This window comes from Nicrophorus vespilloides, unplaced genomic scaffold, assembly GCF_001412225.1.
Source record: "Nicrophorus vespilloides isolate i.1.1-1 unplaced genomic scaffold, Nicve_v1.0, whole genome shotgun sequence".
NCBI lineage: Eukaryota > Metazoa > Arthropoda > Insecta > Coleoptera > Silphidae > Nicrophorus > Nicrophorus vespilloides.
Genome location: NW_017100101.1, coordinates 516551 through 537775, shown reverse-complemented (window position 1 = coordinate 537775; position 21225 = coordinate 516551). Strand labels below are relative to the sequence as shown.

The window sequence follows — 21225 nt, the reverse complement described above, 5'->3', positions numbered from 1 at the left end:
TAAGAAATATTGTCTCGAATATTCAATTTCAATTAATACCTTTTAAATTCATGTGTCCTTTAAAAAAATAGTTTTTCTACCTTTGTGTATTCATAAATATTTTTTAATACATCTAAATAGCTATTAAAAAATATTTTTTAAAAAATTCATAAATTTGAAATAGAATTACTTTCTGCGTTTTATTCTCCGATTCCAGATGTGCGATGGACGCTATCGAAAATTAAGGCTGCATTAGGATCTTTAAAGGAAGCAGGGACATACACTGGATGTGAAGAACCAAGAGGTCTCTTTCACATATCTGCAGGAAATCACGCGTAGAGAATTGTAAAGTGGCAACAGACGCATGAGAAGTTGTCTAGTATTAAAGGCAACAGATATTATCGTTGAAATGCGGAAGTGGGAAATAAACCATGGTTTATGAGACTCGGATTTGCGAAAAAGTAAGAGATTGCGAACAGGGCACGACAGATCTGCAGCTCATCTGTTTAGGATAAATCTATTGGATTCTCCGAACTGTATCTTGCCCTTCCTTGCCTACCGCAAATTATATTTTTTAGAATGCACAAACAATTTTATTAAATGATTAAATGCTAACACGGTTCCCCTTCTGACTTCCATGGAGATTTTATAGAGTATGGAGGATGTCAGCGTATATAGACAGTTTAAATTTAATAATTTATTTGTTTATTTTTATCCATACTTCCGAAATTAATTTTTATTGTTATTTATGTTTCTTGTGGTTCGATACTACAAACTATCAAAACTTTTATACCTATCCGAGACCTTCCAAACTGTGATAACAGCTGATAGATTCCTGCTCGAGAATAGTCTATAGAGATTCCACTGTATATGTCTCAGTTGTTTTTGTAATTTGTCTATTTATATACTTGCCTATAGATATATTTCTTTATTTTTGATTATTTCTGTTTAAGAATATCTATGTAGTTGTGTTTTTTTTATTGAGTTATGTTTTCTTATCACTTATTATGGCATTGATAATATGGCTACTTGCGCTCCGTTGTGCGAGCTAAGTTACATACATTCACTCTTTTCTGAGTAGAAGAAACAGAACAGATCTGAGTTTTATTTCTTTGCGTTGGCAGAACCGGCGCGTTTCGATTCCGAAATACAAATGCCGCTGTCAAAACAGCGCCATTACGCGTCTTATGATGAGGTGTGTTGCATCGTCTCGAAGTGTCTAAGTCTGTGTGAATTCCAACTGTTTTTGTAAAAGTTTACGAATAGTTCAGCACGTTAAAACCACTCATCAATACAAAACGAAGATGAGCGTAGAGGACTCGGTCATGCGAATCCAGAAGAAGCTTACGAAGATGACCTCCGACGACGGAAGCGTAAGTCTAAAATAAAACACGATCGTACTATTATTATTATCATCATCATCACATCGTCCATGCATCGTAGCGGCTCGCGCGCATTCTTGAAATGCAAGAATTAATAGGAATACTAAGCACTCGCAAGGAGTATTCAATAAATTTAAGTAAATATATTTTTTTGTGGTTAGGGTCAGGAGCAGGCATTGGATTTGCTGAAGGAATTGCAGAAGATAGACATTAATTTGGATGTGCTGACGAAGACGCGAATCGGCATGACCGTCAACGCTCTGAGGAAATCCACCAAAGATGAGGAGGTCATAAGTTTGGCCAAGACTCTGATAAAAAATTGGAAAAAGTTCCTATCCAATACACCTGGCAAGGACTCATCCAGCTCTTCCTCAAAGTCAAAGAAGGATAAAGATGATAAAGGAAAGGAAGACAAGGATAAGGACAAGAAACTACAGAACACGTTCCCACCCAGCAGCTCCAACACCACAGACTCTGTCCGATTAAAATGCAGGGAAATGTTGTCTGTGGCACTCAATGTTGATGGAGAAGATTTTGAAGGTAACAATAATAAATGACCCATTGTCACCACTTGATCTTAAACTTATCAACTTTGCAAGGTTGTGCCTCTCCCGAGGAATTAGCGGAAGAACTAGAGGAGGCGATCTTCCACGAATTCAAAAACACCGATATGAGGTACAAAAACCGTGTACGATCACGCATCGCCAATCTGAAAGACGCGAAGAACCCCACGCTGCGCACAAACTTCAGAATAGGCGCTGTAACGGCCGCGAGATTGGCCACGATGACTGCGGAAGAGATGGCTAACGATGAGATTAAGAAAATCAGGGAGCGCTTCATGAAGGAAGCCATCAACGACGCTCAATTAGCAACGGTGCAAGGTATTCTCTCTAACTGCTTTTTAATCGCGACCACATACATCATTCACTTTCTTATTATCCAGGTACCAAAACGGAGATGTTGAAATGCGGCAAATGCAAGAAGAAAAACTGCACATACAACCAGTTACAGACGCGCTCATCGGATGAACCTATGACCACCTTCGTGCTGTGCAACGAGTGCGGCAACCGCTGGAAGTTCTGTTAGGTTTTTCCCCCTCTTATTATTTCCTTCTTTTCTTCATCATCCCTTCCTTTTATTTTCAAGTAAACCTATCAAATATTGCGAAAGAGTAGCTGAAAGAGAAGAACGAGACGAAAATATAGCGTATTCTTTGGTAATTGAAAGAAAAAATGTATTCTAAAGTGCAGCATCTTTTACCAACTATAGCGAAAAGAAGAAGAAACATGTATATGGACCATATTAATTTCTTGTACAAATTTTTTAATTTTCTTTTTGGAAAATTATCCCTATTATTATAATGATGATGGTTTTTTTTGCTGTTTAATCTAAATAAATAATTTTGAAGATAACTATCGTGAACGATTCTGCAATAGAAAATTAGACCGTAACCGATCCTTGGTGTTTTCATTGGACTGTGATCTTGGCCGTCGCGTGGTTCGCCCAGAATACTCCGCCGTTTTCGGCAACGGTTGCGCTGTGAAAACAAAGAAAAATAAAATACGTTAATTAAAGTAAATAATTTGGATATCGAATCTATCGTTTGTGCGATTTAATATTTGCTAAATATTAATCATTGTCGTTCGAAAGATTACGTCATATTTTTCACTATATTTTGAGAAGTAACTAATCACTTTATACTGTACGTCACGAATAGTGTTCATTTGTTTCTAAGTATTAAGTACAATGAAAGCAATTTGTTAAAAAATTTGTTTGTTTTCTTTTCATAAATGTGACAATCATTGTTGGTTTTGAAATTACGTTGTTTTCAATAATGACCAATAAATAATTTCAGTTTGCCCAAACATGTTTTGTTAATTCATTGATAATTTACCAATTCGGAAATACTAATATAATAATTGAAAGTGCTTTTGATACTTAAAGTCAAAAGTTAGCATACTGTTTCAATTTACTACTTACTGTACTGTGTAGGATTTTGCAGCCTCAGGTGCGACCCATTCCAAAGTCAAAGACTCCTTTTCGGCCGAATTCTTATGGGTGGCTGCGTTCTAAAAGTTAAAAAGAAGGAAAAACATAAAGAGTTAATGTTGAGCAATTCAAAAGTAAGTAAACAGTTTTAGTCAGTTCTTGAACCATATGAGTGTAGTGGTGCGGGTGTCGCGCGTGTTTTAAATGGTATGATCATGTGTATTTGGTACCAATCATCAAATGTGTTTGGTGTGCGTCCCGCAAATGCAGATATTGTCTACCCACGTGTTTGCTGGCTTTGTTGCCATTGTAGAAAAACATGTGTTTCAATGGGAAGATTTTGTTCACAATACTGTGAAAGAGGTTTATTGATTGACGAATCATGTAATTGATATGTTTTTCTAAAGGATCGTGGAACACCTGGAAAGATAATTGTCACCACAGCGAACAAATAAAGAGTAAATCGAACCTAAAACGAAGGAATCGTACCTGTTTCTTGGAAAAGCAGTTGATGGTCTTGACGTACTTGTCGGAGTCGTCCACGTTGAACTTGCCAACGGCCTCTTTGCCATCCCTGACCTGAAGCAGGAAACCTTTGAAGGGTTTCGGTCCGCTAATGGTGATTTTCACTTTATCTCCGGCCTTGACTGTTTCGTGGTCGGTGGTGATCTTGTAGGGGAACGCAGATTTTTGCGGATCGACAGAATGCTTAGGGGTCATGTCCACGCAGACATCCTCAGGAGCGCCGCCCGAGTATGCCGTTGCCATGGCCACCATCATCGACAAGGTTACAAACACTGTTGCAGACACCATGTCGTTGGTTGCTGGTTTTCAGTTATCGAAGTCCTGATTCCAAGAACAAAACGCACAAGAAATACGAGATGAATGAGAGCAGGCCTTGATTTTATGTTAAACGGCGCGTATAAACTTTGTACAATCATTATTACTACCACACTTTTACTTTTTCTGTCTTTGTTTCTATCTCTGTGTATTTTATTAGGTCATTAAAACGTTGCTCCTTATTCCGTTATTATCCTTTACGCTACTTTGCATGTCACTCGCTCATTCACTTCTCCTACTTGGTGTTATTGAGAGGCGGATTAGACCTTCGCAAATTAATTGTTTGCTGACTTTTAATTTGATGCACGATGCAAAAAAAAATAGAAAGCAATTATATAAAAATATACATGTCTTCCGGAATGTTTTCGGACGATTGTATCTAACAATTATCTGTGCTTTTTTTAGTTACACGCAATTAAACTTCCTTGGAAGCTTTGGTCAAGTACATTCAAATCAGAAACGTTCTTTCATTCCACATATTCTTAAATGTACCACGATATTCTTGTAAATACCCTAAACGTAATATCTCACAGTATCTTTTTCCATTGTTTTACTTACATTTATGTATTCTTAAATGCAGTAGAAGTTGGTTATAAATAAAATTCGGATATTTTTATAACACATACAAGTTCCGGAATGTACCTTAAAATAGATCTTAAAAGAAATAATGAATTGTATTTCATCAAAATAATAAAGAAAATTTCGAAAATCTGCTGTTTTGAAATAATCATAATTTTGGACATTTCCTTTATACCGCTGCTATTATAAAAAGCGGATCAGATAAATCAGCGTTATAACCGTTAATAAAATTTTATTTTTTTTTTTCGATTTTTGTTAATGTAATATCTTTTTACATTAATTAATCAGTAATATCATCTTTTGTAAGGTATTACTAAAATATTTTCAAATACAGTGGAACCTATTTCCAAAATGACTACTAACACCAGGGACAGTTTTCCCATTCACATACGGTGAAGTTAGTTTATATTTGTTTATATAGAAAAGCGTACATATATGTTTATATATTATAATAATGGTTTGACCTATTATATTATAGTCCGCTATAAACAAAAATTACAAAAACAATCAAAGATAGTTAATATATTAAAAAATACTCATAATAATGTACATAAGTTTTGAAAATATAGTAGCAGGCGCACAATTCGAGACTTCTCTTCTCCTCGTCACTCGTTATGCGTAACGTCTCTCGTCATTTTTCTTACAATTCATTTTGCTGGTTAAGCGAAATGCTCGTTATGCGAGGTTCCACTGTACTTCGAACCAAAAGTTAATTGAATCAATCAATCGTTTCCAAGTTTATGAAACGCATAAATTTAAATCTATTATATTATTTCATAAAGTAAATACACATCTATATTTCAAAATTAGCAATTGCATGAGTTAAGTAACAAACTTTGAATATGGCGTTGTAAAACTAACAGCGATCGATGTTGCACAATTCAAAGAAAAAATAGTTAGCAACGGGTGCGAGAAATGCAATGCAATTTAAATCACGAAACAATCGCGTTAATTACGAGTAAATTGAGGACAACAAGGAAACAGAAAAAATAGCATTGAAATACACGAGAGCAAAGAGAATTAATTAAAGTAAAATTAATTACGAGATCAGAAGATAAAAAAAAGGGAAAGTAAGTTGTAATATTAATGGCAAAATAATTAATTCTCGCTTTTGCAATCGAAACAAACAAAACGAGAGAGAGAGAGAAAAAATAGTTGGCGATTTAAGGGTTGTTTCTTTGTTTTCTCACCTGTCGGAAAGTTGAAAGATACCGTCAGGCGGCTTTTGTTTTCTTCGATGCTGTTTTGTCGAAACGACGTCGAATAATGAAAATTTTCTGCCGACTCCCCAAGTTTTACTTGCTTTCGATCGACGCCTCGAGGAGTTTCGAGCCTTCGAAGGATCGCCACCGGTGGGGACCGAAGAACGGTGGCGGCTGCAACCTCATGTGGTAATTCAAATGTCAACCATTTCTACTTGCTACATCCGAATCTATTGAGCAAATGGTAAGTGTATTGAGCAACGAGATCGATCCTTTAAACACACGCATCAATAAATCTTTTGCGATCTGCAGGGGTTTCCTCGTTCCCCCACCCTCCCTTGTTTCTCTAACCGGATTTCCTCGATTTTGGTATTACGATCATCTTTTGTCGAGGGTCGCAATTCATTTATTATTTTTTTAATAAACAGTTTGTGCTTTTATCAGGTTCAGAATTAACATATTTTTTCTGCCTCAGAAGTGAAAGTCGTTCAATTGCGCAATCTATCTTTTTACACTAATAACGTATATAGAGATTTCGGGTGTACAAAAAACATGATAGATTTTAAGCAGCTAATTTGAAATAAGAAATAACAGAAATATATAAAGTTAATGTTACGTTCAGAACAGAGTTCAAATTTAAATTGAACTTAGTTCATAATCAATTATGAATTGTGAATTCCTTTTTTATGTTTGATTGCAGAAGAATCAAATATAGTTTTAAGTTCAACATCTCTTCTATTACAAATATTAAATGTCCTTGACGTAATTTTCCTTTCCTCGACCATTAATGGTTTGAGTCAAAAAAATAGTCAGAACATAACATAATTTTTATAAACAGAAAGTAAAAAAAAAATGAGTACACAAGGTTAAGCTTAACTACTAATATACTTACAAAGCAATTACATATTTTGTTTCCATCTTTATAATTTATGCAATATCATATAAGTATGAATATATAAATAATATAGAATATGTACATAGTTTATATGTTGATTTTGGGTTTGCTCATGAAAATGTAGTTGTTAACATAATAAACCTTGGATTCGCAAAGTTCCCAATTTTTGTATGCCAATGGCGAGGCAAAGGGATTCTTAACGCAATCGTAGATGATGTCAACGTAATCTCCGTCACGATGCTTCATCAATATATTCTTATCCGCGATTGTTTCTTCGTCTAGGTAACCGGTGAGTATGAAGGGTTTATTCAGGAGGGCAGGAATACTCTTCTGCCATGTTTCGGGACTCGAATGGATTCCACAGTTAAAAGCCACGACCAGATGTGGTTCCGGTAACTCTTTGATCATGTCATGGTACAAGCCTATGACACGGTACGCCGTAAGATTACTAACTCTTGCTACAATGTTGTCGCATGTCATATTGGGACCGATCAAATAGATCTCGTAGGTGTGGGTCTTGGGGAAGCGATGGCCCAAGAGAGCGGTGAGCATTCGCCAGTCGAATACCATCTCGTAGGTATCCGCTCCAACGATGTGAATAATTAGATGCTTGGTTTTACAGCCGACGGCTCGAAGGCCGTGCATGATAGTAGCGAACGGAGAGGCCAGATGCTTGCTAAGCACTTCAGAGATTCGGTCGGAACAAGTTGGGAACACTTCGTTGATGTTTCGAGCGTACCCATTCATATCTTTGTATATTATGTGCGGCATCTTTTTTTTGCCCATCTCGTCGATCTCGCACCAGATCTTTAGATCTGCACAGTACGGTGCATGGCTCTCGCGGTCGCTGTCTCTGTGTGCATGTGAACAGTAGGCGGCGCAAAAGCATCCTTGGCAGTAGATCAGATTCTTGTGATCGTTGCAAACATCGCAGCATGGCAATCGCCTAATGAGCGATTGCTCGTATTCGTCTAGAGATCCTTTGGACATCTTCACCGAGAATTGCAGCAGCGCCCGATAACCCTTAATATCTCTAGCACTGACAGCTTTCTCGAGAGCCTGCTGCAGATACTTGCACACCTTCTTGTGGTAAGGCCAATCGGCCTGTTGATGTTCCTTGCAGCAGTACGGCATTACCTGGCATTGGGAACATCGCTTCAAATCTCTTCTTTTATCGTAACACAGTTGACATCGGGTACCGCTGAAACGAAACTTCTTTAATCCGGACATCATAACACCCGGACCCAAAACACTAGTTTTTTAAGGGGTGGCGCATGCGCATAAGTTAATCCGTGAATATTAATAAGATTTCTCAAACAGATCTGAAAATATCCATATTATCAAATTGTTTCTAAGTATTTACAAAAAAACCTACCGCCACTTGACCTACAGAGTGGATATGAAAATAGCGAAATTACCAAATTGTTTGTATGTATTTTAAAAAATAAAAACCTAGGGCAACTTCACCTAACCTAACATCTTCTCTGACCTAGGGCACTATAGAGCAACAATGGTATCAGAAAACAATCCATTCATGCACCCAAACACTAGTGCGAATGACAGTGGCGTCGCTAGCGTCGGTCAATCGCGCTAATGCCCGGGGCCCACGGGCTAGGGGGTGGCCCCACAGAGCCACCTTATTTTTACAGAAGCTTTGAAACTGTTTGCAAACGTCAAAGATGCGCAATAATAAATAGCCATTGTTAACCATTCTACCACAATTGCAAGTTGGTATATTAAAAAATAAAATATTCGAATTAATAACGTAAGGGCAAGGATTTACAAGGAAAAACAGGTTTTTGTCAAATACTACGTTTTAAATTTTCAATTTATGCTGTCAGTAACTGACCAAAAAAATTATTAATTTTGAAATCAAGATTAAAATGTAATTTTCATATACTAAAAGGATTGAATAGAAGATAAATAAAACCAAAAAAAAAAACAGAGTTAATTCATAGTTGTTTAATTACACTTATACTGCATACATCATATAAGCCCATAATATTAGGCAATCGCAGGTCCGAAAACTTTAATAACAGTCGAAAATTATCATAATTATTCTTTTGACCTATCACGAAGCATTTTTTTGTTGTTATCGGTTTAGATGGATAACGACTAATAGACTAACAATAATGTATAAAAAATATCTTACATACTAGTTACACCAAAACTGTTTCTAAAATCATAGGCGAAAAATCAATCACAATGTAAATAACGAATTTCATATTCAATTTGGTATCTAAGAATATTTAATAAAAATTAAAATACAAATTAAAAATAAACGAATACTTCAATATAACAATATGTCTGCTGCTCTCAAGCAATAAATTGTCCTCTTCCTCGACACGTCGACGTTTCTTGTTGCCAGTTACTAGCCTTGTCAAATCGACGTGCATTTTTCCTCATTCATAACATGTATTCTTTTAAAAAAATAACAACAGCCGCATACAATCAATGTTTTTGCAAAGCTTGATGTTATCTTTCAAGCTTTTAAGATAATGGCATTAAATATATTTTTATAAATCCCGTAAATAGTTATTTTATGTGGTGAAGACGTAGGCCAGAGACTCTGCGGCTCTGGACCTGACCTCGGGTTCACCGTCTTTAAGTAGCTGCAACAGCCGATAACTGAGGGCATCCAGGGAAACAGACGACCGGAACTCCGGTAACGTCTGGGCGTAGAGCAGACCGGAAATTAGAGCGCCGTTCGCTCGGATATTCACCCAAGAACTCTTGAAGAATGACAGACTAGTCATTATGAACTGCGGAAAATACTCTTGCAAAGCCTCGCTCTGCAACGAAAATAAACATCATATTATACGTTGATAAAAGAAATAAACTCAACAAAAATTTCGCTTACCATAGCTTTAATTAAATCCGTGCAAAACTGCGGGAAATGCAAATTGGCATCGTCGAGAAGGTGCTCCTGGATCATGGAGTTGACTTTCGGGCAATCAAGGAACGGACCCAACTTCCTCAATGTTTTCTTGCACGCCTAAAAAAAATCCATGTGGAATATAGCTTTCACATAGATTAGTTCAAGAAATGTACTCGTACCTTGATAACGTTATCATCGATGTCGCTGAGGTGCAGCAAAAATGCAACAATGTTTCCAAAAATTTGCTCTTTGAAAGCGTCATCAGGTCCCAACGATGAAGCCAAATCACCAAAAAGAAGAATAGACGCCTCTCGAACCAATGCTTGCTCATTCTGCAGCAGAGGTTTTATTCTGACTGCTGCAGTTACGTGGCACTGTCCTAGCTGATTCCTTGATACCACCTGAATCAACTTCGAGAAGCTCAACATAGACTCCAAGGCAACTTCGGACTCGCTGAAGTCAATAATTAAAATATATAACCATCATACTTTCAGATCAAATTAGTATACCTGGTGTTACTATAATCCAAGCCTTGCATAAGTGCATTCAAGATTTCCGTGGAATGCATCTGGGTGAGGTCTGGGTTGAGGAACTCCGCAGCATGTCCCAATCCGCGCAGGCTGAACTTACGGACATCGCAACAAGGATCGTTGTGCACTTCCAAGAGCATCTCCAAAACGTTCTCTATTAATACCGCTTGATTGTTGAGCCTGTGTTTCAGGAGGAAAGCGAAGAAGGCAACGACTGCAGTTCTTTGAGCGTCGGTGTCGGAGCGCAGGTATGGTCCTAAACAAGATACCAAATATGCCAAAGATTGTGGGTAATCCGAGCACACGCTCTCCGTCAATTCCGGTACCAGAGTCATGAATGAATTCAAGCTGTCTGAGCAGTTAATTAAATTCGCGGCGGCCCGTTTGCTTTCGGCATTCTGCAGAAAGAGCTTGAAGGCATCCACGCAAATCTTAAAAGGCGTCATCTTGTAAGCGCTTCGGTTCGGAACCGCTGATGCCTTCTTCTCAGCACTGGAATATACTGGAGCAGCAGTGTCCACATACGAAGCCAAAGCAATGAACATCAACGAAAACAATTCCGAAAACTGTTGCTTGCATAACTCGTGGATTTCCTTGCTCTTAAATAATTCATGCAATGCACAAATAGCCTATAAAAGTATAAAACTGTTAAGAACTATCTATTGCAACTATATCAACACACATACCTGCAAAGGTTTCAACGTGGCAATCCTCAACTTATCTGCGTTTTTCTGCTCTTCATAGAATACGCAAGATTTCAGTATTTTCTTCAGCTGATACAGAATTTCTACAGTAAGAGCATTATCGGTGGAGAGGATAGCCCAACAGCTGCAGGTTGATCTGAAAGTTATATTTGATAGAAATTAATTGCAATGCCGATCGATGGGGAGGACTCACTGCTCGTAAGGAAGAGGTTGTTGCAAAATAATACCGACGACCGCTTTGATGTGGTGATTGGCGAAACTCAACACCGTCGCCAATGCTGTGGACCTCGTCCTCGAGCAGGTGATCTTATCCAGAGTGGATAGGAGCTTTTCCAGAAGTTCCCCGACGAATGGCTGAATATCGGCTCCCTTCAACTTGATCACTGTATTCAGGACAACACTAGATCCATTAGAGCTGGAAGCCTCGACGTCCAATAATCCTTCGAGCAACGTATCTACGAAGTGTCCCAATTGGTATTTAGGTATATTATTACCGATGATGGTAGCTAGCTCTGTGATTAAATTGAATAGAAGCTTAGGGTCTTCCGTATCGATTTGCTCTTGAACGTGAAGCAGGGAATTGCTCAATACTTTATCGTTATCCCTCATGTGGCCTTCGTACCTGCCTGAAATGCAAAGCATCAAGCACACGCACTCCACGGCCACTTTTCGCGTATTCTTATTGGGATCGGTGCATCGGGGAACTACACGTGCCAAGATGATGCCGGTTTGTCCGAAAGTACTCGGCCCTTCGTAAGCGAACTTCATATTATCCAAATATGTTTGCAACGCGGTGCGTAGAGCTTCCAATGCCGGAAGTCTCTGCTCCAGCTTCTTCCTACCAAGCCATTGCTCAAGGAGCATGAAGACCTCATCCAGTGTAGCAGGAGATATACTTTGGACCAGCAGTTCTTGTACTAATAAATTAACTTTCGAGAAGCTAGTGAACACGTGCGGTGCCAACTTGACATCGCCGTGAGTGCTGTTACCCAGCTTACAGTAAATGGCCGAAGCATTGAAGACATTATCGAAACACAGCTTGAGCAGTTTAAGGCGATTCTGAGATTCCAGTACATTTGGTAGTCGAACTAAGGATGTCAAGACAGGTATCACCACCGGGAACAACTCGATATACTCGGGGCCATTGTGCAACTGCAGTTGTGCAGACACCAGCTGTAGCACTTTATCTCTGTCCTGGATTTGAATGTGCAACTTGTTCCTGTTTGGATGCAGAGCGTCGGCAACGCATCCTACGGCTCTAAGGCATACTCTTCTTATGGTGAATTCTTTGCAATTGTGCAACTCGTGCAACACAAAATCCAATATCTCGGTTTGAACTACGCGCAGCAACGCATCAGCGGGCGCCTCGTTGCAGATCTCTGCGTAACTCGCCAATATAACATATCTAACACGCTCAATTTCCGCATCGCCCTTCTGGTCCTTCATGAAACCAAAGCTGAAAAACTTGCTACTCTTCTTAAGTAGAATATCTTTGCGGATGGCATACAGTTTATCGAAGACTATCTGAAGGTGCGAACGGGAGCAAATGCCGATAGCCTCGGCGCAGGCCTGTAGCTCGTTCATGTCGTTCGGTTTGACGCTCTGCAGAATTACATTGAGCACCTGTTCGATGACCTCCTTCGATTTCAATTGGCAACAGATTATGGCAAGACACTTGAGCACTAAACTCTTTTCGGCGTTGCGCAGACCACCATCAAGCTCAGCAGGTCTGAAACAAAATTATTATATTTAATCAAAGTTGCTCATTATTTGACACGTGGTATAAAATCAACAACGGCAAAATATGACAAGAAAAAATAAAAAAAACTTTCGTATTACTAAACGATGCACGTATTTGGAGGAGGTTGTTCACACCTATCTGGAAGACTACGACGAGCCGACCGATTGGCTAATGAAGATCTGCAGTTTGACTTCAGAGCGCGTATGGTATTACATCATTTTGATCACGGGATTCTACAGCATGCAGACCGCGCTCAAAGATGCAATAATCGCGACAAAGTTCACGCACCACAAGAAAACCTCAGAATTCTTTTACGCTTCCGATGTGTGCTGGCTGATTGACACAATTTTGAGGCTGATCCAGCACAGATTGCAAAACGGACATTTCAAGAAAATGTACTTGGCCCTGATGTCTACCAATGTCCTGTCCATTTTCCCAATGGAATGGATCTTGGAGAGCACTCTTCAAATGGATAACGATATGTACCAATTGAACCGCGTGCTGAAGATTGTCCACATTTGTTACTTATTCAACAAGATCAATAAAACGATTCGCTGTTCGGTGTTCATCAATTGCGTCCAAGCGCTGTACCTTTTAATCTACTTAGTGCTGCTGAACACATTCATATTCACCTTTTACACGTGCTATTTATCGGTTGGACTGTGCGCGAATATACAGGAACCGAGCACTTTTCTACTTTATTACGTCAATGTGTTGTGCGACAGTATGATGTGGGGCTACAGTAAACACAAGATGGAAAACATAGTACAGAAAAGTATCATGGTGTTAACACGTATCTGGATTTACGTATTTATCTATTATCTTTACATGGCCTTCATAACGTACATATTCTTCGTATCTGCTGTGCACAAAAATAACTTCAGCTACAAATACCAAGCCATAAAGAAATACCTCGTCTATTTACAATTAGACCAGCAGATGCTGAACAAAGTCGACTTGTTCTTTTACAAAAAGTGGAGTATTTGCAAAGGATACGCCGGTTATATGGCTGAAACGAAAGTTGAATATCCGTTCGACCAATTTGAAGATATTTTGCCGGAATCCTACAAGAGCGAGATACAGATGGACGTCTTCCTGAGCGCTTTTCGACATTCCAAACTTCTTCGATCCATTGATATATCCTTCCTGAGGGATCTCACGTGCATCATGAAGCAACAGGTCTATATTAGCGGACAGTACGTTTTCCACAAGGACGAGATAAAAGATAAGATGGTCTACGTGTTTAGCGGTATAGTGCAGATTATCTCAGAAGAAGATGGCGATACACCACTGATCAGCCTGAGCGATGGGTCGTGCATTGGAGAAGCTTCGATTATACTCTCTTACAATTCAACGTACAGCGTACGCTGCTTAACCACATGTGTGCTGCAAGTGTTGGAGAGAAAGTACTTTTTGGATATTACACGTAAATTTCCTGCTCAATATCGGAAACTCTACGAACGGATAAATAAAAGATACAGGACGGCAAAAGAGATGAACAAAATCAAATTGGTGGTCAATTACAAAGACAATGATCTTCTAAGGCAGTGCTTGAGTACCATATGGATAAACTTTACGCTACACAAAATTATGGGCGAAAAGGATTTCGAAAGCGCCAAGAAACACGCCGTGCAGAATATTTACACGCAGGACAAGATTAACCATACCACATTCCAGTCGCTTCTGTTCAGCGCAAACTACTTGTGTCTATATGCATTGGCCGAAAGGGCACGCATCGATAGTGACACTTTATTCATTAAGACCAAGTTTCCCTACATGCTCAAGCCCAACACGGGATTAGTCCTATTTTGGGAGCTGCTGATCTGTGTGCAAGCACTTGCCGCCGGAATACATATCCCGTATCTAACGTTGGTCTACAAACTAAGGACGGCCGCATTCTACAGCTCTATTTACGGGTACACCATCACTTGGTTGTTGGATTTGGTGGTGCAATGTCGAACTGCAATTCAACTGAAGCACTCGATGGTCACAAATACGGGAAATATAATTGCGCTCAAATTGCAGAGACCCATGTTCATCTTGGACATAATCTCCTGCATACCGTTCGAACTTTGTCCGACCATCTTCTGGGACCTTGACGAAGATACCCTTTACATACCAAAGATTTTGAAATTGGCGAGAGTCTTCAATCTGTTGAATTACTGGCAAAGCCGCTATAATAGTAATCTGATTGTGGTGCGAATCACCAGCGTCATCTTCATCATGTTTTACATATCCTATTTCCTGGCCTGCCTCTACTTCACCGTCCAATGTTTGGGAACGTGCGATATCGTGGAACTGTACAAGCTTATCTTTTATGCCACTCAAATAGTGACCGGAGTATCGCTCTGGGTGCCCGGATACGCCTCTCTAGATAGTTACATGTTCTTGGACTCGGTCAATTGCATCTTCATTTGCGTCATGTTCACCGTGATCTACGGCTACATCTTCTCCGGATTCGCCTTCTCCGAACTCTACAGAACCACCATGAGAGCTAAAACATCTCAGGTACTTGTGGCCTCCAAGTCTATGTCCACAGCACTTAATAATCGACTGGAAGTATTGGTTCGCACCGATGCGACCATATCAAATGGCCTCAACTTTTATAATGTCGGCTACATGTGCCGCAGCTTACCACGACCTCTTGTCGGTCACATGTTCCATCACCATTATTCAGATTGGCTTATCGATTTACCAATCTTCTCAGGACTACCGAAATACGTAATCTTGGACATCCTGCGGAACGGTGGCTACGTATACACCGTCGGTCCCACCGTGACGCTCTTCCACATCGGAGATATATTGAAGGTAGTAATAATATACTGCTCGTAGATGGTATTTTACAAACTTAATGTAAACATTTTTGCAGGAAGTCGTGATTTTGGCTGCGGGTTGCTGCCAGCGGTTGAACGGTGTGAGTATGAAATTGGAAGTGCTGAGAAGGAAATTAGCTTTTAACGATATGGAAATCGTTTTGAATTTGCCGATGAGGAGTACCGTCTACACTATAAGCCATTGTGAAATGATCAAAATCGATTACACAACTATGAGGAGGATCTTGTTAAAGTACACGCACGGAGTTGAATTTACTTCAAGTAATTTACGTAAGAAGATTTTAGAACATCGATTGCACAGCTTCAATTACTCTCAATTCGCTAAACCTGTCCTGGACAACAGCAATGGTTCGTTCGTGTTTCATAAGAATGACGAGAACTTCAGCAAGGTTTTCCGCACCACCAAGTTCGGAATTCTCTTTAGATTGCTAATGCGCGTAACACTCCTTCCGCAGGGTAGATTTTTCATGATCTGGGAGAACTTTCGATGCTTGTGCGCCATCCTCTCATCAATCATCTACCCGACGACGATGGTAATATTTCTGCCTCGAAGCCATCCAATTACTATGTTGCTGTGGCTGCTGGACATATCAGCTGTAATGGATATTTACGTTCGGATGCACATATGCTACTTCGACGAGAGGGGCATCCTTATAACTCATCCAATTTTAACTGCCCTGAATTACTTAAGTAAATCTTTCGTAATCGATCTGATCGGAGTCTTCCCAACTCATTTCATCGTAACAATGAACAGATACGTTATCCTCACCTTGAACCATGCATTTCAACTGCATCGATATTTCGGACTGATCATGTTCAAGTACACGAACGCGGTCGAATCAATCTCCAAAATGTATATATTCGCCGTTTTGCCAATTTTCATTGTGATCCTGAACATCCTCAGCAGTCTCTACGTATCAATAAACTGCTTTGTGGACTTTACAAATCCCAACTACCTAATGGAACCAATGAATTGCTCAGAAACGAGCATCTTCCGAATGAACAAACTGCAAACCAAGATGACCCCCTTTGGTATTCACTTCTACTCGTACTACTTACTCATGAGCTGCATTTCTACTATCGGCTTCCAGGGCTATACCATCCCCAACAATTACACCATGCTGTTTGTATGTGTTATATGCATAATAGGTTTTTATTGGAACGCAATATTGTCTGCTAACGTGTTCCGCCATTACATGTTCGAGAACGTTAACCTGATTTATTGGGATGAATGCAAAAGAGGTTTAAATAAGATCATGATGACCAACAATGTTCAACCGGCTTTAATAGAGTACGTGGATATTTACCTAAAGAGTTGCGCCGTGCTTTTGAAGTACAGTCTGCACGACACTTTGAAGACCTTCGCAGTGACTCTTAAAAGAGATTATCTGTTCGAGCGTTACGGAAAAGCGCTGCTCAGCGTATGCCTGATTGAAGCAACAGATTTTACGCCATTCTTTCGGAATATTTTGATCAACAGTAAATACCATATCATTATTAAGGATGGATACGTTTATAGTCGGAACGATATCCTGGACGAGACTTACTTTGTGTATTCTGGTGTCGTAGAACTTGTAGCACCAGATGGTTTAGTTTTGTGCTCGCTAAAGCCAGGCAGCATTATTGGTAATCTATGCTGCGTTACGTACAACCGGATGTGCGGCAGCATAGTAGCAAGAGGAATAGTAGAACTCATCTCAGTAAAGACGACAGAATTTTACAAAGTCTTGCAGTACTTTCCAAGCACGAAACGAGAGTTTGAGAAACTCAAGAAGATCCATTCAAATCACGTGCCGGGATATTCAAATTTCGAATATATAACATCGGTCAATGTGAAAAGCAAATACGTACTGTCGTGTCACAGCAAACTCAACTACGCCATTGTTATGATGCTCCTCTTCTTTGGAACATACGTCCCCCAGATTATTTACCTCTATCAAATCGCAATCTCCGAATTCTCACTGGCGTTTCTTATTATCAACATCATCTGCGATATCCTTTACACAGCATCGCTCGCTCTAAATTTCTTCTTGTCATTGAATACGGAAAGAGGGATTATTATGGACCTGAGAACCATTAGATCGTATTGGATTAGGAGAATGGAGTTCTGGTTGAGCATCTTTGCGGGTATACCTTTTTATATACTGGCTTATAGTTACAGCAAGGTTCAATCGAATTTCTTCATAGCATTTTTATGTTTACGTTCCAACGTTATGCTACGTTTGGTCTATTCTGTTCCCACCTTATATAGCCTGAACCAGCGATGGAACATCCGCATCATCATAGTTAAAATAATTTCGGTGATGTTCCTTACCTTACTAATGATGGTTTTTTGGACGGCTGCCCTTTTGATTCCCGCCCATTATACAAATCTTAACATGAGCGAGCACATTGATGCAAAAACACTGCACGAGAAAAGTTCCAGTTACAAATTCCACTTGTTCTTGAAGTGGTTCGACGTGATAACTTGTGCATTCACGCAAAACTCTCAGATCCTGTACTATCCTGTTGATACGGCGTACGTGGTGCTGATCATATGCTTATCGGCATTCTGGATGATGTTCGTCGCAATATTCATCGCTGTAATGATTTCGCTGATGCTCTCTGCACGGCACGTGATGTGGATTTATATATCCTTGTTGGATAGGCTGTACGGTTACTTTGAGAACTCCCAGATATCGGCTAACTTACACGAACGGGTCGAAGACTACGCCGAACTGGTGTGGAAACATTCGCACGGAACCAAACAGGCCAAAACTCTTGAAATGTTACCCTACTATTTGAAGGAATGTATTATGGGTTACATTTTCGGATATTTGTTAGGCGAGCACAGCGCTTTCGCGCTATGTCACGAAGATTTTCAACGTCAGCTAATCCCTTTGCTAAAGTTCGAGATATACAATGTCGGCGATTTCATCGTTCGCAGAGGAACCATTAATGCCACCATGTATTGGGTGCACTCGGGCACTGTAGTCAGCCTCAGCGAAACTTCCGAATATTCAGATAACCACATACGGATCTACAGCAAAGGCAATAACTTCGGAATGGCGCAAGGAGTCTACCATTTAGCATCGCATCTCTTCTCCTACAAGGCAACATCCGTATGCACAATAGCTTCACTGGTTAAAAACGATTGGGAGCATTTGATGGCCTTCTTTCCGGCATCAAGGCGCATTATCCACAACGAGGCCAAACACAGGGCGGAAAAGGAAACAAGCATTTACAATTCCATTTACAAAAATTTGAATTTTTAAGTCTCCATGTCAACATAATTCAATAATTTATAATTATATCTAAGTATTTTTTACGGAATCCCAACAATAAATAAATCGTTTTTTTTTTCAACTAGTCTAATTGTATGCACTTACCTGTTCACATAAAGCGGTAATTGGTCCTTAATGCAGGTCACAAGCGATTCCTCGAACTTGATGTCGTTGGCTGCCTCTAATAACGTGGTAAGAAAATCAAACAGGAGATCTTCCCATTCCTTTACATTGAACGAATCGTAGTTTTGCTCGAGATACTTCAGCAGATGCGGGAGACGTGACTCCCAGATCACATTGAAAGGTTCCGAATCCAATAGCTTGACATTCCTCAGGAAGTTTATAATAAAGTTACCTCTGAAATTATCTAATGGACGTGCCAGCAATGCTAGACAACGTACGAACGCGGCATCGCTGCTCTGACCTCCGCTAACTTTTCGAGAGGCAAGATGAGTGAGGCAGCGCAACAAAACCACGCAAGCATCCGAGTATTCGGCAGCCAGTAGGCATTTAAGCAACAAATCCCACAGAACGCATTCCAGTTCTTTCACAGAGGTACTCAGCATGTACAAAGTGTTATCGGCCACCTGCTTGGTCTCCGTGATCTCTTGCTGATCCGTCGGAGAGTATATATGCTGCTTGCAGCAGAGAGATACTATAAACTTGAGAAACTTTTCCGCGGATACCTCTGCGTTGTTTAAGAGACCTTTGTAAGCAATCGCGACAATGGCTTTCATTATCGTCTTCTTCACGCGCATATTGGTCTCGTTCAGCATGTTCTCCAATGCTGTAAGTACATTTTTTAGTCTATTCTTTATGGTGCCGTTGGCTGTGTTCGTAAGGTGCGTCAAAACTACCAAGCCCCTGATACGATCCTTCTCGGCATTATTCTTCATCTGAGCCAAGATGTGATCCAATGTATGATCGGTGTAGTGAGTGCAGAGACACTCGTAGCATCTGAGAACCTCTGAATGCGTTCTCAACAGCTCTGGTTGAGCGTAATCGGGAGCAATGCAAACCAAGTCGCTAAGGGCTTGCAGTATTACGCCAACTTGAGGTTCCAATAAAGTACCGTCGTGACGGGAGGAGATGAAAATCACAGAACCCAGGCACTTTGTTATCGCCTGCGCCTCCTTGTGTTTCCTGTACTGCGCCAAAAGCACTTGGATGCATTTACTCGTGTGCTGTCGGACCTTCTCTTCACTTAGAATGCTGAACATTGCGCCCAAAGCATAGAGTACCGTCTCCACCAATTTCACCTCCCTGGCGTGCAACCAAATTGAGAAGAGGACATCGTACGCCATGGACATTTCCGTTTGGAAATCAACAATGGAGATCGTGGGATCTGGTGCCTGCTCCGGATTCGTGGTGTACTCCAAAATGGCTTCGCAAAATTTTCCTAATACTATAAATTACTTAGGATTAGTCAATCTTCTTGTCGAATTTCGGAAATCGAGCATAAATACCATAGGCGAATGATTGTTTAACCACGTCTTGCTTCAGGCCAGCAAGTAATGGCAATAGTATTCCCAAAATATTCTTTATGTATGGAACTACACCAAAAGCATTTGCACTTGCTAAAGACCCTAAGGTATGAGGAACTGTATAATGGGGCACAACTCCTGCACTTAGCTTGCCCATCAAACCATCAACTACCTATAAAAACAAAATAAAATAATTACATAATAGCATTCATTCATCATATGTTCTTAAATAATTTACTTGGATGCAGTGTTTGGTTCCTAGTGCTACCAACACTCCAGAAGCTGGCATCTGCACTTTAGGCTCATGATTCACATTGTCAGTCATTAGGTCCAAGCAGAGCTCAATCAGTATCATGATTGTGTCCCCATCAATAGACACAATATGTTCCCTGCATACATCCTCCATAATCAGCAGGACCACTCCAAGGTGATCCAAGTCAACATCCTTCAACCTTCCGAAGGTGCTGCAGGCCTTGAGAACATCATTCGGATGCTGTTTGGCTATCTTCCTCAATGATGTACTGATGGTGTCCGAAACAAATTCATACTTATCAACCACTGTCTCCAGCAAACTGCCCAGAGCAACTGTAAACGAAGCAGATTGAAACAATGGAACTGAATTCAAGCAATTTCGTGGCTCACTTTGTATCTGGGTATCTGCCGACGTCTTGATGTTCCCATTCATTGTTGGTCCGTTCCAATTGCGAGTAGCTAAAATAATAACAGTTGAACAATTCGACTAAATAGAAAACATTCCGCCCAAAAGATATTATCGCAAATTATAAATGCGTATATTTTACTACCGATGCCAGTACAATGAGCTTGTTTGAAACCTTATCAAATGATGACGAATCGTAAATCAAAACATTTCAAGTAAACATATACGGAACGTCAAAATGTTGTAAAACGTCAAATAGGATCAGCT

General features: G+C 39.9%; 4 protein-coding genes across 5 annotated transcripts; 1 reads left to right on the top strand and 3 right to left on the bottom strand.

Annotated features, from left to right (window-relative positions):
- Window positions 1–1136: 1136 nt before the first annotated feature.
- LOC108568081 (transcription elongation factor S-II) lies at window positions 1137–2698 on the top strand. The gene is made up of 4 exons (XM_017928990.1): window positions 1137–1352; window positions 1523–1901; window positions 1961–2242; window positions 2305–2698. Exons 1-4 carry the CDS (start codon window positions 1284–1286, stop codon window positions 2445–2447), a joined length of 873 nt encoding a protein of 290 aa, XP_017784479.1. The 5' UTR covers window positions 1137–1283; the 3' UTR covers window positions 2448–2698.
- LOC108568082 (putative defense protein Hdd11) lies at window positions 2699–6601 on the bottom strand. Of its 2 annotated transcripts, XM_017928991.1 has the most exons (5): window positions 5960–6601; window positions 3840–4196; window positions 3636–3770; window positions 3342–3430; window positions 2699–2898 (listed from the first exon to the last, which is right to left on the bottom strand). In XM_017928991.1, exons 2-5 carry the CDS (start codon window positions 4161–4163, stop codon window positions 2829–2831), a joined length of 618 nt encoding a protein of 205 aa, XP_017784480.1. In that variant the 5' UTR covers window positions 4164–4196; window positions 5960–6601; the 3' UTR covers window positions 2699–2828. The 2 variants fall into 2 exon arrangements, with proteins under 2 accessions (XP_017784480.1, XP_017784481.1); XM_017928992.1 differs by lacking the exon at window positions 3636–3770.
- Window positions 6602–6783: 182 nt separating this feature from the next.
- On the bottom strand, window positions 6784–8431 carry LOC108568080. Its single transcript, XM_017928989.1, has 2 exons — window positions 8242–8431; window positions 6784–8188 (listed from the first exon to the last, which is right to left on the bottom strand). Exon 2 carries the CDS (start codon window positions 8097–8099, stop codon window positions 6954–6956), a length of 1146 nt encoding a protein of 381 aa, XP_017784478.1. The 5' UTR covers window positions 8100–8188; window positions 8242–8431; the 3' UTR covers window positions 6784–6953.
- Window positions 8432–8813: 382 nt separating this feature from the next.
- Window positions 8814–21217, bottom strand: LOC108568072 (maestro heat-like repeat-containing protein family member 1). Its single transcript, XM_017928979.1, has 10 exons — window positions 20943–21217; window positions 20539–20885; window positions 20283–20472; window positions 18922–20221; window positions 11172–12707; window positions 10961–11114; window positions 10254–10903; window positions 9924–10197; window positions 9727–9861; window positions 8814–9658 (listed from the first exon to the last, which is right to left on the bottom strand). Exons 1-10 carry the CDS (start codon window positions 20983–20985, stop codon window positions 9407–9409), a joined length of 4881 nt encoding a protein of 1626 aa, XP_017784468.1. The 5' UTR covers window positions 20986–21217; the 3' UTR covers window positions 8814–9406.
- Between the last annotated feature and the right edge of the window lie 8 nt (window positions 21218–21225).

Excerpts from the sequence above, each read along its gene's own strand:
- LOC108568081 (XM_017928990.1), top strand. The coding sequence starts at position 1,284 with ATGAGCGTAGAGGACTCGGTCATGCGAATCCAGAAGAAGCTTACGAAG. Across the intron at positions 1,353-1,522 it reads TGACCTCCGACGACGGAAGC|GGTCAGGAGCAGGCATTGGA; the intron begins GTAAGTCTAAAA and ends TTTTGTGGTTAG. Across the intron at positions 1,902-1,960 it reads TGATGGAGAAGATTTTGAAG|GTTGTGCCTCTCCCGAGGAA; the intron begins GTAACAATAATA and ends CAACTTTGCAAG.
- LOC108568082 (XM_017928991.1), bottom strand. The coding sequence starts at position 4,163 with ATGGTGTCTGCAACAGTGTTTGTAACCTTGTCGATGATGGTGGCCATG. Across the intron at positions 3,771-3,839 it reads ACTGCTTTTCCAAGAAACAG|GTGTTCCACGATCCTTTAGA; the intron begins GTACGATTCCTT and ends TTATCTTTCCAG. Across the intron at positions 3,431-3,635 it reads GCAACAAAGCCAGCAAACAC|AACGCAGCCACCCATAAGAA; the intron begins GTGGGTAGACAA and ends TTTAACTTTTAG.
- LOC108568080 (XM_017928989.1), bottom strand. The coding sequence starts at position 8,099 with ATGATGTCCGGATTAAAGAAGTTTCGTTTCAGCGGTACCCGATGTCAA.
- LOC108568072 (XM_017928979.1), bottom strand. The coding sequence starts at position 20,985 with ATGAATGGGAACATCAAGACGTCGGCAGATACCCAGATACAAA. Across the intron at positions 20,222-20,282 it reads TAAACAATCATTCGCCTATG|TATTAGGAAAATTTTGCGAA; the intron begins GTATTTATGCTC and ends AGTAATTTATAG. Across the intron at positions 10,904-10,960 it reads CCACGTTGAAACCTTTGCAG|GCTATTTGTGCATTGCATGA; the intron begins GTATGTGTGTTG and ends ATACTTTTATAG.